The sequence below is a fragment of the Phaethon aethereus genome (assembly GCF_964289735.1).
Source record: "Phaethon aethereus genome assembly, chromosome: 7".
Classification (NCBI taxonomy): Eukaryota; Metazoa; Chordata; class Aves; order Phaethontiformes; family Phaethontidae; genus Phaethon; species Phaethon aethereus.
Genome location: NC_138583.1, coordinates 31,842,325 through 31,859,727, shown reverse-complemented (window position 1 = coordinate 31,859,727; position 17,403 = coordinate 31,842,325). Strand labels below are relative to the sequence as shown.

General features: G+C 35.4%; 1 protein-coding gene across 2 annotated transcripts in view; it reads right to left on the bottom strand.

Annotated features, from left to right (window-relative positions):
- Positions 1–1,581: 1,581 nt before the first annotated feature.
- Positions 1,582–17,403, bottom strand: part of NHLRC2 (NHL repeat containing 2) — a gene marked incomplete at its 5' end in the record, with an annotated part of 33,451 nt that continues 17,629 nt past the window's right edge. For both annotated transcript variants that reach the window (XM_082002475.1, XM_082002476.1), the window contains 6 exons: positions 1,582–1,931; positions 4,791–5,016; positions 6,157–6,366; positions 7,383–7,505; positions 7,969–8,200; positions 8,679–8,778. In XM_082002475.1, coding sequence (XP_081858601.1) covers positions 1,666–1,931; positions 4,791–5,016; positions 6,157–6,366; positions 7,383–7,505; positions 7,969–8,200; positions 8,679–8,778 — 1,157 coding nt within the window. In that variant the 3' untranslated portion in view covers positions 1,582–1,665. The remainder of the gene's footprint in view (positions 1,932–4,790; positions 5,017–6,156; positions 6,367–7,382; positions 7,506–7,968; positions 8,201–8,678; positions 8,779–17,403) is intronic.

The following is a 17,403-nucleotide window of genomic DNA, read 5'->3' as shown; positions in this document are numbered from 1 at the left end:
GAATTGAGAGGCTTACCCAAAGGAGCTGCAACACTGATTTAGAAAAGTTGCTTAAAAAACAAATACAAGAAAAATAAATAGTTCAGCCCTTGCCTTACTGACAGGTAAGATAAAAACTACTTCTGGTACTGTGAGAGAACTCACAGATAGACTGGCATTTCAATGGAAGGAAAAACCACACCAGTCCATATGGTTCCCTTAAAACAAAAGCCTCTTGGGTTCATGACCAACATTTCAGTCAGCCTTTAAGTAAGAAAGAACAACAACAAATCATGCTGGGGATTTACTGACAGGTGTCAGGAACAATGGTGATTGTTTTAGAAAAGACTATGTAAAAATTCTTTCACTACTGTACTTTATAATATACATAAAAATGCTACTTTCAAACTTAAAACAAAATCATCTTCTCAGAACTGATACTCATGACCAGACCATGGAGCCTAATCCAACTACGACTTAAGCACTGTGGAAACTCTTCTAGTCAGTTCAAGTAAAAAACTTGCATCCCCTCCTGTATTCTTACTACTTACTATGGCAAATTGAAGATATTTTACTTGTAAAACACTTAAACCACCAAAGGCAGAATTTTGTAATACAATTTTAAAGCATCTTACTCAAAGATTAGGTTACCAGTTTTGTAGCAAAAGCTCAGAACCTCTAACCATGAATGCAAATAATCCATTATTAAGTGTATAGTTCTGGTTCAGCGACCACTATTACAAATTGGGGGACTAATAGTGACTTGAAAAGACTCTGAATCAGACTTCAAGACTATAATATTCTTCTTAATATTATGTATTTGCAAGAATGAAGTCTTCAGACAAGTCTTTCCAGAGAAGTCATGAAAGCAGGAAAGTGATTCACCCTGCTTGAAATGGTGGACATTTAATTTTTGCAGTTTAGATATTCAACTATAGTCTACCACTTACTAGAAAATATAAATTGGTATGTATCAGAAAAACTCCAGCATGGTTTTGTGGTTTTTTTTCTTTATACATACAGATTAGAGAGGCACATTCTTTGTTAGAAATCAGCAAGAAATTCTTCTGTAGGAACTTGAACACTTCCTTTCACAGAAATTTTTCCATGAAACTATGCTCTTCATATAAGGCGGTCATATCTAGTTAGCAAAACACTCAGTTTGCAAAATTAGAGCTGCACCTAGTTTAAGATGTATTTTCAAAATACATGTGTCAAATTCCATTACAAAAAAAATAAGCAAGATGCTTCTTTTACATTGTTTTGACATTCTATTAAAATTTAATACGGGCACAAGAGGAATTTGTAACTGTTAGTCCAAAATTATCTAGCTATTCTAATACAGTGCAAAGAACTTCTTAAGTAATATCACAAAATAACACTAGCTGTTTCAAAAGCACTCTAAAAATTGTTGTTCATTGCTCAGAATGGCATACACCCAATGTATTCACAATTGGCAACAGAGTCTAGAGTATTGCAATATTATTGCTGCTACTGCAATAAAAAAAAAATGAGGTTGCGATGATAAATTTTCACGTTAAGCAGAAGGGAACTCTACTTCATTTTACCAAGTATATTATTTCTTAGCTTTGTCATAAGCTCCAGGAAAATGAACAATGGAGACAAGTTTTTCTCCTACAGAAATGGTGGATAGTACAATAAAGTATGAAATTAGCCGGCTCTGGGTTAGTTGGTTAAAAACACGTGTATCAGTTCAACTTGAGTCAAGCTGCCTTGGTTTGTACTAGCTATCTGTAATGGCTGACTGAATGAAATTCCTTTCATCATACAGGCACCGCTACCTTTGCTACAATAGTAGAGGCACGCTTTGACAGCCAGGATAACTTCAGCAGACAGACAGCTCCTCGGTAACTGAAAAGGAATGACAGTTTGACAGGAAACATCCTTTATTTCTCCAGCCAGACACTGTCCTTGAAGCAACCAGGTATTATCTGTAAAAGAAGAACAAGTTTTATCATTAGCATATTTAGCACCATGCCTGAAACCTACAGAAAACACTAATTTTACCTATAGGGCAACATGGAGTTTCTTTCCATGTGCAACATTAGGGGAAATTTCCTTCTTGATTTTTCCAGTCATGAAAAAAAAAAAAGTAATTTACAAATGCTTCTTTAGCAGTCATTTAAAGATGGAGAGATGCATAACTTTGCTTCAGAACTACAGGTATACATACAGTTCATCTTATTTAGATGCAATGGATCTCCAATTTGTCCTATACGCTCTTAAGAGGATGTTAAAATTTATTCTGAGATGTGCAAGCAAAACTCCTTAAATTAATGGTCTGCTACACATTTGTATCAGAGGTCTAATACTCCAGGTAAGATACCTCCCATAAATGCATAAAACTGCAGGTAAATTATGGTATTTCCAAACAGAAGTGTTGGCTTTACAAGTGGGTTGCTGCAATTTAGCAATGTTCAGGGTGACTGTTACAACAGAACTTGAGTTTCACATTTATTTAAATATTTAAGAGTATATGAACGAAAAAAATGAACTGCACAATAAATGTACCTAGCTCATTGCACTGTACTCTGTATTTTACTGTAAGTGAGATGGATGGAGTGCTCTTTTTGGCATTTTTCAGAAAATAGCTAAAAGTTGGCTCTAGAATTTATGAGCTTGAAATGACTTGTTGAGATAAGGTTGCTTACATTCTCCAGTTTTATGAACCCTTGAAGCTATCACATATATCTTTACTTCAACAATATTTGGAGATTCTGTAGGCCAAAAAGTGTGCCGACTCTCCTGGAAAGAGTCTATTTGTACTCCGTAAGCACAAACTGGGATGAGAAACTACTTTAAATCATAAGGCATATAAACACATTGCAGTGCCTGTGCAGTATTTGTTGACTGTTTTTAAAAGAAATTAATTTAATTAAGCTACCACATGGACACTTTGAAAGCTGGCCAACAAAAGATGAGTCAAAAGATGAGACGTTTACTTTCAGTTCACTTTATCTCCAAGCAGGCATAACTATTAAGAAATATTTATCATTGTAAAAGCCAATATGGCATGGAAATTCAGCCAGAGAACAATTACTAAAAATTAGCATAATGTTAAAATCTAGCAGCATTTCTAAAAATAAGTGTTTTCCAATGCAGTGCAACAACTGATTGAACATAACTGAAATATAATGTTCTCTCTATTGCTTTCAAAAATCTATTGAAGGTGCAAATGATGCAATTTCAACATCAAAAACTTGACACAGAAACTAAAGAAAATTACATTCCAGGCTCTTTTTTTTTTTTTAAATCTGTTCAGCAACTCATTAAACAGTTAGTGAAGCTTTCCTCTGCTCTATACTGCCTTAGTTGGTACTTGCGCACTTCTTCTGTGAGGTAACAGTTCTTTGAACATCACTTACTTTAGGGTGCCTAGAGTTTAACAGAAAGCATGTTTATATAAGTTCAGAAATTTATCAGAGAGTCTGAATGCTAAGTGTCCTCCATTCACCTTCAAGAACACTAGTTCACTGTTTTACTTAGGCACACAGTACCTACTACAGGATCCTTTTTAGAAGTATTGACATTCCAGTGAGATAAAAAAATTTCTCTTAGAGCATATATGTGTTAAAACTTAAAGCAAATGAATCACATCTGAGTAACTCAATAACCAGGCAAAAATGTTTCAATACACAGAGAACATGAAAAAATATGTGATATTTTGTATATTGGCTTTCATGTAATACTTCCAAAGTCACAGATAGATTCTCCCTTTTGGGTACAGCTAGACCACTGGAAAGCAGTGTCTCTGAACACTCACTAATGGTCAGCCTGTGCAAGAAGGTGTTTCAGATAACCTTCCTATTTTTGTACTGAAGAGAATTTTAGGGAACACTCACACAGTCCATTCTACCAGTCATAATATGGGCATACTAATAGCCATCATAAGGGTGGTAATGATGGCTAGAATTAAACCACTCCAGCTGTTCATCATGTGAACATGTTCATGTGCTCTTTTAGCATACTTAAGAGTTGAGAGGGATTAATTTAGGCTTAGGAAACTGCTGTAACATGAAATAGCATTTCCTTTATTCCAACAACAAAACAAACAAACAAACAAACAAACAAATCCCATTTCACAGTAACTAAGTTACAGAGTGACTGAAAGAGTTGTCTAAGGTCACACAGGAAGTCAGCAAAAGAACTTGCAAGAAAGGCCAATTATTTCTGCTGCCTTGACATACCATAATTTATCTCTTACTTAAGAAAGTGTGCCTTGTAACAGAAATACTCAAACAAAAGTATGCAAATATGAATTATAACAAAGTAGGTTCAAAGTGGTTGGGTATAAATGTACCTCTAATACTTTTTGGAAGAGACAAAAGCCAAAAAAGGAATCTCTTCAGGATTATGCTCCAGCTTCACAGCGAGCTTTCTCCCAGAAACAGATAGTAGGGCTGGGACAAGCTGTTCATAGAACAGTGGAGAAGGCAAGCATCTGAGAAAAAGCTCGACTGTTCTGGGATCAGTACCTTTGCAAGCCCTCACTGGCAGCTTGTTCCAAGAAAGTTTAAAAAAAAAAAAAAAAAAAAAAAAGCAACATATATTAATTCAAGCAAAAAGCAGCCTACCAGGTGTGGGTTATTTAATCTTCCCACTCCAGCTGTTAAATGTATCAACTCTAAATAACAAGTACTGCATCACAAGGTCAAATGGGAACAGAGGACTGGAAGGGACATTTTGATTCATAAGACTGAGAGCCCTTGTATAGCTGGCATGTTATAATATAATCCACTTTGTATCTTACCTACTCCTGTTCAACTGATAAAACACCACACATACTTTACCTTCTGCTGTGATAAACCAGGAATTGGGTGCTTCTTCATTCAGTTTTGAATCTGGAGGCAGACTCAACTTCAATAAAAACTGAATTGTCTGGCCAGGAGCTACAGTTAGTGAAGGAAGTTGAATGTTTGGTGCAGATTTAGGCAGTTTTGGAAGGTTTGTTATTTTATCCTTTTGCACAGGCAGGTTATCTGGAACATCGCATCCTTCTGGATTCAGGATAGGCAACTATCAATAGAAATCAAACAAATATTTCTTTTTATTTGTACTGAAAGCAAATAGGCTTTCACAATACAATTACAATTTCAAAGCTGACATGGACTAGGAAAACTAACACATGATAATATGGCTATTGGACTAAAACTTTCTGACAGTGCAACAATACTACAATGACAAAGAAAAAGGGAAGGACAAAATGATCTTTTAAAATGAAAAAGGTAAAACTGATTAATCCAAATTAAAATAATATTTACTATTAAAATCATACAACCTCAAACTACTTTAGATTATCCACTACTTAGAGTATCCTTTAATTTAAAATTTTAACAGTTGCCGTTATTTTCACTTTAAATAAAATGTATAGGTATTTTCTTCTAATTTGGTGGTGAACTGCATGCTTCAGTAATAAAACCCAAAGTTTTAACTGTGCAGATTGCACAGTACGTGATAATTTCCCAGAAAAGCCCCCAACATGTTATATGATGCAAAAATTTAAACACACACTAAGATTGTATACTATTAAATGCAGGAAACATACAAGAAGACAGTTGGACCGTTATGTCATATATATATATATATATATATATATATGGGATATTAAGACATTAAGACATAGTGCCATTGTAAGATTGACAGGAGCACGAATTTGTTTTGCCTTCATGTTTATAAGCAAAGGCAGCAATGCTCAATTATGACAGTGGTTTTGATTTGACAACTTGGAAGCCCACTGTGTATCCTGCTTTAAGTCACTGACCTCCCCAAATCTTCTCTTGCGGCTTAATTACAGGACTTGGTAATCTATTTCAACTTCACTTGTTACAAAGGGAGTTGCAAGTGCTTATGAAATGCTTTTCATACTGAAAAACTGGGCTGTATTTTTTAGTAACTCATGTTTCTATATTATTCTTTTCTAGAGGATCTTCACTTTCTGTTTTCATTCCAAAGTTGTGTTTCCAAAGACCAAGGCTTTCAACAACTGTGCTAACAGGCAATGTTTGTTTGCCAGATCATCACAAAACATTCTGTGAATATAGCTACTGTACTCAAAAAGTTTATTAGCTATATGATTTTTATAGCACTTGCCAAGGTCTGTAATAGTAATTTCTATCAAGAAACACCAGTATCAGCCTGTTTAGTAAGGTTACTTGCCATGGAAAGAATTTTTGTTTCCAAATCCAGCACTTTAATCTGATGATTATTTGTGTCTGCAACATACATCAAGCGGCCATTTTCTTCAACACACAAACCTCCCGGTTCATTAAAAGTTGACTGTGTAAAGCTGGAACCAATAACATTGCTTGCGTCACCTGTGCCTGCCAGGGTAGCACAGTTCTTCATCTTGGGGTCTACAACCTTAATCTAAGATAAACGAAGACACACAAAAAATCTCTGAAAAAAACCCACCAGGATGTAGAAGTTCTGCATTATTTTATGCCCCACATTTTCAGAAGCCAGCACTAACTTTGAGTACCTTAGCTACCAAGTGTGTATCCTAGAAGCTAAATTATACTTTACCAAACCATTCTGTGTTCTCGTTCGTAATTTCTAAGGCATCTACCCCTCTGGTATAAAAGTATGTTGAATGGCTTGTTTTTCTAATGTTTGTTGCCTTTCTGGAAACGTTAGCAATATGTTAAGAGCATAACAAAACTGGCAAACTAACTTCTATACCATTTTTTCCCTAAAAATAGACAAGTGGGTTTTTTTCTTAAAGTAATAGCAAAAAAGTTTATGATGTTTTATAAAATACCCAAAACAAAATTTCATTTGCCACATAAATTTCAATAAGCATTTAGTGTTTTACACTTCATTCTTCAAATTAAAACAAATTACTTCTCTTTTAATGCATTTAATCAATGTACAGTTAACAACCTTCTAGACGTGAAAGCTTATACAATGTCACATAAGAACAGTCATGGAAAACAATCTCTCTTATCTCAGGGTTCCATGGAGGCAACGTACAACACTTCTCAAAACTTGGGCTTTTTTTTTAAGGTAAACTCAAGCAGTCTTGTTCTCCCAGTTTTATCAAACCTGTAGTATTCCTAACTAAGCACTCATAGCTCTTTTGCTCTAGTTAAGCATCTTTGGGAAGATATAAGGAAAGCATCTTTAGTCTGAACTGTAACTTGGCACTTTATATTCACCTTTCCCTAGGGACCATCATATCAACACTGCAGCATGTGACAGCAAAACAATGGTAAAGAGAAGGACCCGTACGGGAAGGAAGGAAAGAAAAAGACCCCACAAAGGAACTTGTATAATTTGTTTCCTCAGCTTAACCATATGAAGCACAATCTTGTATGTTCCTAAGATAATCCTTTGTAGGAGTAAAAATTGCACAGCCTGTATATAACAAGCTACTATATGCTTACCTTATGATTATAGGAGTCTGCCACATAAAGTAATTTTCTTTTCTTGTCCCATGTTACCCCTAAGGGATGCTGCAGCTTTGCATTTATGCCCGCTCCATCCACATCACCAAAGGCAAACAAATTCTGAAACAGTATTTCATTAAATTAATACATTTGATTATTCAATGTTGACATGAATTTAAATGATTGTAATTAATGGAAATTCACTGGCTTAAAAAAAAAAACTAAAAAAATCAAGACAACATCAAAAGAAGGATACTGAAAACTGGGAAGGGTGGATGCAAACCATGGAAATGGAAACTCTCACATTTACATTATCAGTATGAATCCAGCTGGCTTTAATGACCACACAACGCTGAATAAAGTTGGCTATTTTAAAAGTAAGTGAAGTAATTTGTTATCTGAGGAGCAACATTCTGCACTACAACCTGAGTGTCACAACAGGCACACATTTGCATTCCAAGCAGTGAAGTTAAGAAACTGATGGCCACGGAAACTCATTTACCCTCTCACCCCAAAAGTGGTTCCTCCAGGTCAGGCTTGAGGAATATTAGTAGGGCAGTGTGGGGAAGTTTGAAGTGATTACCAATGGATCTCTCTCTCCTCCTACAAGGTGCTTCACTGCTCCGTCTTTCAGAGAGATGGTTCGCACAGTGCTGCTCTCGCTATCTGATACAAAAAGGCAGTTCCATGGTTCCTCGGAAGCCAGAGACAGACCTGAAGGCTGCGCAAAGCCTGCCTTGTGCGGGTATGCGTTGTTTCTGTTCTCTTCATTTCCACTCCCAGCGAATCGAAGGCAAATTCCTTTCTTTAAATCACTAAAGGAAAATAGTACCCAAGTCCAAGAATGAGTTTGAAATACTTCAGACATCATGCATAAATAGAAGCTACAGGATAAGCACTTGTGAGTTATAAAACCAACCATACTGCAGCACAAAGAATTATTCAATGCCTTTGTGCTAACTTTTATTCTTTTATTTCACCTCAGTTTATCATTCATCACTAGATAATTCAGCAAATGCAATGAAAAGTAATATTCAATTATACAAATGTGCCCTACTGAGTTGTAGTTTTATATCAAAAGTAGCATCTTTCATCTAACAGATGTGGGAAAAAGCAGGTGGACTTTAAAGGACACACACCTTTTAAGTCGGAACAGAAGCAGCAAGCTTCAAGCTAAGTACAGCTTGAGAAAAATTATTTTTACTGTAATTTGATTATCTCTCTCTTCAGGGTTTGAAAGCTGTTTATCAAGACAAACAGTAATTTCACATGTCTCTTATTACAGCTGCTTACCTTCCCTTTGGTAGTTTTCCACCTTCCAACATCAGTGCCCACACCTGATGAGTGCCTGCCATTGCTATCCATAAAACATCATCTTCCTGGGTCCCTGAAACTTTTAAAAATGGATGTATAAAAAGAATAATTAGAAACGTTTTATAAAACAAAGAAATCAACAAACCAACCCTGCCATCCCCTTCTACTCCAGCTCACCTTCTGCCATGAGGAAAAAAGCCTCCAACCAAAAAAACAGAGAAAAAGAAGAGGAACGAGAACGTCTTTCATCTACCAAGAACTCTGCTATTTCTCTTCTGGACTCTTCCCAAGGATATAAAAATTGTGTTCTTAATAACCCTACCTGGTAAAGGCAATACTTCAAATGGGATTTGCTCTTTGCAACACTTTGTATTGGGTCCATGACTCACCTGGTTTTGGATTCATATGGGCCCACAAGTATGTACTTGTCTTTGCTAACCATGGTTTTTGGCAGGTGAGTGGGCTTTTTTTACTAAGCTAGTGACAAAATTAGATATTCAAAAAAACTACTGACAATTGTATACAGGTTTTGAAAGAAATAATAATGGCAGTACCTTTGTTACATTATGTATAGAGTATATAATGCTTTTAAGAGAAGGGTAACTGATGCTTGGATGTCAGGTAGATTTACACTCTGGAAAACAACAACTGCTGTTTATTCAAAGATCAGATGTGATGTGGGCAGTTACTAATTTCCCCCTGCACTAACCATCCAGTTTCCAAGTTGTACTCCTTATGCACATGTACATGTGGTATCACAAATGTGTAATCTCAAAGTATAACATGCTATTCACCAATCCAAATCTATAAAATCACACAAAGCTTGCCCAGATAATACTTCATATGTAAAATGATACAAATGGAAAGAGAAAAACATGTAAGTGCTCTATAGCTTTAAACATACTGCATTACAGTGTAAGAAAGAATGCATGAAAAGAAGCTGTGAAAAACCATTGAAAAAAAAACCCCAACACAAAACCAAAAGAAATTTACTTAGCCTTTTCTGAAAATCTTAAGGAACAGAAAGTTGACATTGAAAAACTGCATTAAAATGGCGACACTATTATCTTTCTAACACTGTACTAGTCTATACACATTGTACACAACTGTCCCACCTAGTCAGAGACAACATTAAAATGTTTTTCTAAATGAACGTATCCGGTATTGGAATAACGATTAGCCACTCAACAGAAAAACACATTGAAATTGCTCACAGAAACTTTTTCTTCACTTGAACTTATAAAACACTATGCACCTCATAGTTGTTACAAATAATCTAATGGATATCCCCCATTTTGGAGTTTCAAAATAAGAGCAATTATATACAAAATGCTTGCAAGCATTTTAAACCTGAGAAGTTAGTCCAAATCAATCTTCCTAAAATGAAATTACCTCTGTTCCTCCAACTGAGATGCTGCTGTTGTTCTTCTAGCCCTAAACCTCTCTTACATTACACACTGCAAGAGGGGAAAAAAAAAAAGCATCCTTCTGTCTCCAGAATCAATTTCCTCATAGTGTGAGCCCTCTTCAGAGTAGTACTGGTATGGTTTTAATGTAGTTTATCTTCAGCCTTTTCTGTTTCTTGGATCAAGATGCAAGTTTCCAAGACTGTGATCAAAGGAACTCTGCTGACTCTCTCCTGCACCTCCATGTGGCTCCATGTTTTGATGCAAAATAGAGCTCCAAGAACAAAAGTCAAACTTCCAAAGCACCTAAAAGCTTTTCAATTTAGCAGGTAGACTTACAAAATGAGTTGGAAAACACACGTTCTATGAGTCACCAGAGATATTCCCAAAGTACTGGCAATGGCAAAAACACCCCAATAAAAAAAAACCCCAAACAAACTACAGTATCAGCTTTGAGTAGAGCTTGTTTCTAAGAGATTTGAATTGAGAAAGTGGCCTATGAATTCATTTCACTACTTTCTATATAGCACATGTTCAACTTCAGGACTTTGTTTCCATCAGGCATATCCTGCACTTTTCAGATGCTACTATTCAGCATACCCCAGAATGAACAATACTAAAATCACTGGCCAATTCAGAAAGTGAGCTTTTTATCTTGCTATGCTGTGCAGTTCATGCGGAGGGATCTCAAAAAGTGCTTTGTTAATTACTTAATATTCACTTCATCCACCAAAGAAATGAAGGAGTAAGACTACAACTGAGCACATTAGAAAAATCTATTCCATTCTTCATCTGTTCAATGCTCTAATTCCACCCACTGAAAACTCCCTTGTGACAGCTATACATTGAAAAATTAAAAAGGTTTCTTACTCTAATTCTGCACACTGAAAGGTGTATCAAGTGTGAGACACAGGGAAAAAAGTATCAATATTAATTTCAAATTCTACTGAATATGTAAGATCAACAGAGAGAAGATCCTTTCTTCAACTTGAGAACAAGATAGGAAAAGTAAGAGCGAGCTCCATAACTGCCATAAATTTTAATGCAACTTAAATATTTTCCACTGGATGGCAATTAGAACAAAGAGAATGGATGCAAACATGGAAACAGCACAAGCATACTGCATTGCAGAAAATATGTCAGAACTTTAATTAAAAAAATGGTACAAAACCAGAAAAGTAAAAACCGTGCCTAGAGTTGCACAGCTAAGGTATTTTATCACACAATGGTCCTGACGCTACAGAGTTTAATGCTTTATGTTCTGAAACAAAACACAGAAAAACCTCTTCTTTGACGATAGAATAGTTTGAGGACATGTCACCATAGTCACCCTTGTACTCTTCTTGCAGGAGAAGGGGGCCAGGAAGAACCAGCATGCTAAAATTATGGTAATGTCATCATTATCGTAACTCCTTATCATCCCCGAATGGAAAGAACTATTTTTAAAGAATTTATCATAAAACAACATAAAAGAACAAAGCAATTCTTGTACATTTATTGAATTAAGCACCACATTCCAACCTATCTTGAGCTGTTTTAAAAATACAGTGTAGTTTCTCCTTATTAGGGTATGTACTTTCTTATCTTTAGTGCTGCCTGTATCAAAGCAAAGTATGGCTCGCAAATGTGATATACTTATGTTATAAAGATTCACTAATAATGAACTAGAGCTCTGAATGCACTGGCATTCCATATTATACTTCAGTTCTTGAACAGTCGTTCAAAATAGTTGTTCAACAGTTCTTCAACATACATGCTTCAGTTCTTGAATCTGCTTCTGCTATGTATCTGTGCTTTAAGAATTCACAGTCCTGTTTGTACACATACACAACTTTGAATAGTTCAGTAATACTGCTGACCATTAACTGTGAGTCAATCTGAACGCACAGAAAAAGACTTTATTTTGTAACAGTCAACAGCAGTATTTGTTTGAAGAGATTCCATTCCCAGGACTACCCACACTTCCAGCTTCTCTGTCTGGGGACTGCATGCTTACTTCCAGTCTGGGAATTAAAAGCCTGGGAATCAAAGTTACATTTTGTGGCTGGCATCTCTAACATTTTCTAAAAGGATTTAAGTTTGAAAATATTATTCTTGCCTACTAATTTTGTTTTTAAAAAAAGAAGTAGCAAGGAAGAATTCTGTTTGTATGCTCATCCTTTGCAAAAACACAATAGGCAAAAAGGGCTATACAACACACCCCCTGGTTTACAGATAAACAGGCTGCCTATGTGCGCATGTGAATGCAAGACTCAACTTCACTTAAGTCAGTGGAAGTTTAGCAAATTAAATCCAATCTGACTGACAGAATAACTAGAGAATTGTTCTTCTTATCTTCAGTGAGACAGAGATAGCCAAGCCCCAGAGGAATGCTTTAGCACCATAAGTCTGGACTGTTACAAGTACCCATCATCCTTTTCAGAGGAATAAAAATCAATTTTCTTCTTTTTTTCCTGTACTACCTGGCACTCTTTCAGTGTTGCATCATGCAAACAGCATAACCCTTCATGAAACAAAATGCTTCTGGAATTTTCCTCCTTAGTTAACAAACCTGCCCTCTCATTGCGGGAAATCCTTGGACATAGATAGCAAGGGGATGTCTTGAGAGAAAAGAATATACCAATGGGAGATAATAGGGAGCTAAAAATTATTACTATAATGAAATATTTTCTCTTTCTTTCACAAGTTTTCCAACTCAGGCCTTCTGACTGTAATGGCAGTAAATACTTCAAAAATCCAAAGTAGAAGTGATAGCATTTGTTAACATGAAAGAACTAATTTAGATTATTTAGTATTGGGGCACATCACTAGTCTGTATAACTTAACAAAAGGTAAGTCTGTTTATGTATTTTATTCATTCTTATTTAGGCATAGCAAATGCATACACTTGAGGGTACTTCGGCACTGTAGTGTCCTCTGACCCCAAGATATACATTCCATATTCAAAAGCACTTTCAGCATCAAATGAGAACAGTTAAAAACTGTGTCTCATTCTGACCTCAGCATGCCTGACAAAGTCTCTGTAAGACTTGTTAAGAATTAATTTTTAGCAGCTCTGCATCTGGAATTTTGCATTAAAACCAGTATCTGATACCTGAAATACTGTTTAGAAATCTCATTTGTAGTTTTAACTTCTTTATCGTAAGCATACATTTAATTCACTGAACAAGACTACAGAGTGCAGAACAAAGAGAATGAGAAATCATCATCCCAGGTACAAATATCATAATCTTTTATAGAGGGCAGTTTCAAGTCATGGCCTTCAAAATGTAACTAAGTTTGACATCTGTTAAGATGGTACCTCTGCTAATCCAAATGCTTCTTTTTACTGCAGAAAGTAATCATCATCATTATCCATTTCGTCAAGATGTAGAGAAGTCCAGCTTACTAGAAATGTAGCCTGTTAAACTAAATTGTGTGGGATTACTGTTGGATATTCAGTCACAACTCCCATTACATCCTTATGTTAAGACTTTAGTCTTTGTATGTTTCTGTCAAAGGCATGTTTATACTAAAATACTAACATAAATATCTAATTTCTTGACCTGTTTCTATAGCGAACATGTGAAATATTAATAACTTTTGTGGCTATTACTATTCATCAATACCATAAACTCCTTAAACTGTTAGTTTTTGCTTGGAATACAGAATCAGACCATTCAGTCAACAGTTTAACAGGGTTCCTGTAGAAATAGTCTGTTGGGCTGATCACACAAAAAGCTAATATTTCTGAAAGTTTCTCTCTCCTCTCAAATGCTTAAAGGAAAAAAAATAAATGCCAGTTTAGAAGCAGGAATGAAAGCCACTTAGGGTTAACAGAACCCATACATAAATTATGTAGAGAACCCATACATAAATTATGTAGAACATGTGAAAACTTCAGTTAAATCTATTTGTCCCTCTCTGTGATTCTGCCACCAGTATGAAGCTGGTTGACCCACTCAGACAATATACAGAGGGAACAATGCACTTCAGAAGTCCTCCCAAAGCAAGACTGGGTAACGTCCTGCTTCACTGCAGTCCTTCACTGCAACTTCTTAATGCCATGTTTCTCAAAAGGCTTTTTCTCCTTAAACAGTTCTTACACAGGAATGAAAGCCTTAAAAATCTTACACTTTACTTCAGCCCTATCTTTAATGAAGTTACTTTTTTTTTTGAAATTTCAAATATTTTAAATAAAAAATAATTACCATTTACAAGTAAATTTAGGATCAAGTTCAAGAAAAGAAGACAGACAGTGCTGTTTTGTGTCAATGATGACTCTAACATGATTTGCTGTGGAACTGAACTTGTACAAGGGCAGATGCAGGCCAAAGCTGAATGGAGTATCTTTGAGTTTGTACTTTGCATAGGAAACTGCTAAAGAGATGAGACGGCCTTTTGCATTCCAAGTCAATCCACATTGTTACATCATGCAGCCACATTACATATGCAACGTTGTTTAGAGTAATTCAAATTTTGAGTTGTCCAGAAAAACGATTCCTAAATAATCCCTGATGATCACAAAAGTAGCTCTTTTATTTTCAGCTATTACCAAAGAAAATTCCTTTCACAGGACACTGAAGGCTAGAGCTTCAATGCCAGAATGAGACCAGACTAGAAGGAAAAAGAAGTGTGATATGTAGAAAGCATGCTTTCAAGATAAAGACAGTTCAGACATAAACAGTTCATATATGGTCTAAGTTCACCCAGGAAGTGCTACTTGATTATTGCTGAAGTGATTATTGCTTTATTTATTTATTTATTTAAAATTAGGGAAGACTCACCATGAGTAATTCAGAAAAAAAAAAGTATTTACTCTGGAATGCAGTGGTACTAAATAATTCTCTAGCAGAAACACAGAGAGAAAAAAATAATCTTACATACTTTTGCCTTTTAAGGGCTATAAAAATTGCACTGTAATTGTACTGTATACAAAAAATTGTACTGTACTTTCATTTATATAATATCTATACAAAACCCAAACTGACGTAAAAATTTCCAACTAGTTTACTGAAAGCATGGTCAATACTGTACTTGGGAGTTTCTATAAATAGATTACAATCATGCAATTTAAGACCAGATTTTGGAATGTGAAACACATTATGTGTTTCCAAGTTATGTCACCAAGCACAGGTCATTGTCCTGTTCCTTCCAGCAAGAATGCAGCTATCAAGAACATTTCACAGTCAGATCAACTGTGCATTTTAGTATCACTTGCTTTCAACACCCACTGAATAAAAATAGAAGGGGACAACAGAGAAAGCTAAAAAAGCACACAGTAATTTAATAATATATTCTTAAGCTGGCCCTCCCCCTGTATTTCCTGCACATCTTATGTCAATGCAAATTTCAGTCCCAACTTCAACAAAGCCAGAATTGAATCCATGGAATTAATTCAAGAATTTTAAAGGGGGAGGTAAAACACAAGCTCAGTGGCCATAACTAAAGAAATAAAAAATATGACAAGGAAGAATACTGTCTGCCTGAATCCTACCATGTGTTTTGTCTCCATTAACTCCTCTACCTTAAAGAGAGACATTTTGCCAACTTTCTTTTAAATGGTATTTCACAGTCACTTAACCTCTTTTCCTCAGACTTCGGCATCTGTATAAAATAGGGAAACAAAAGCCTATTACCTCATTGAAATACTATGATTATGCTTAAAAGCATACTATTTAGTAGTACCTGTTCTGAATATTAACTTATCTGCACCCTCATAAACTTTTTTCAATATTTTTAATTTCATAACGAACTATACATTAAAATTTTAAAATGCAAACAATGAAGTCTTTTAATTGATCAATACATACTTTAAACTGTATGTAGAAGTAATCTCAAGAAATATAAATGATACAGAAAAAAAAATTTCTCTTAAGAGGTAGCCTTTCTCTTTGAGACTTTGAAAAAGGTCAGCATAAGCTGTTCAATACTATCTAGTGTAGTACCTAAACAGCTTAAATATTTAAACTTTTTTTTTTCTCCCTTTCATGTTCTAGATAGCCAGGCTTTGAACATTGAAAGGAAACTCACAAAAGCATTACGTGTTTAAAAACTATAAAATCCATAAATCTATCTTCTGAAAAGAAAAAATGCCTCTCGTACACAGTTTAAGCTACATAGATCTAAAGAAAATGGGAAAGTATTATTATTTCCCATATGTCATACCAGTTAACACAAAAGTCAAACTTAATCATTTTGTAATAACGGACCTAAAGTTATTGAAGTGTACATTACCTCCTGCAACTTGCACAGAGATACATATAAGCATATGTAAAAAATGGGCACTGCTGTGTGAATGCAAACAAAAGTAATTTATGGAACTCTAATCAATTACTTCATCCATCCAAATGCATAAATAGACATTGGCACACCAGTTTTAATATGCTGACAACTGGGTATCTACTTGTAGGACAGCACACAGAACCTCCAACAGAAGGCTGGGTCTCTGCCCAGGACAGTGAAGAATTCCTAAGACTGCGCTTTGTATGCATTTACTGAATAACAAATGCATCCTATGATATGCTGCACAGTAACACAAGATCCTACCAGGCTCAAGCAATTTGCAGTAACAGTATAATTTTGACACACTCTGCTGCAGTGTTGACAAACTATTTTGATGTCTGACAAGTTGCCGCAGCTCATGAGAGTATCTATGCTGTAAGACAAATGCACTGGAGACTACAAGATGCAGTCCTGGTTCCTCATGCTCCAAGACAGGCTCCTGTTAGCATTCTACTCAGTGTAACCCTCTGTTTTGACAACTCTCTTTGGTTACAGTTTTCTAAAGAGTTTGATGTAGCTATTACAGTAATTTAAATTTTCCCTAGCTAACTTCAGTCACACAAAGCCATATAAAAAAATCTTAAAAAGAAACTGAAAACACCCCCCCCCCTTTTATCTATTTGGCATATTACCCTCTCAAAGAAAGAATTTTAATTGATGTAACCTCTGCTTAACTTAGAGGCTATATTATATTTTGTAGAGATCTAAATAGACAACTGACTGTTGGGTTCTAACTGAACATGAAAAAATCTATACTGGTCTGAGCAGAGTGCATTCAGACGACCTGATTTTTGTGTAAACGCTTATAAAAATGCAGCAGTGTTAAACAGTACAGGTGACTAATTCAGTGATTATTATGTTCATGTTGATAACAATCATACCAATTAACATTTAACAAGCAGAGCTCTCAAAAATAAAAAGTATCAACAGATACTCAACTACTGGCAGAAGCAGAAGAAAACATCATGAAAAATGAGAAGTAAAATTATAGGATATTTTGAACAGTTCTGTTAATCGGCTTAAGTGTCTGAAGC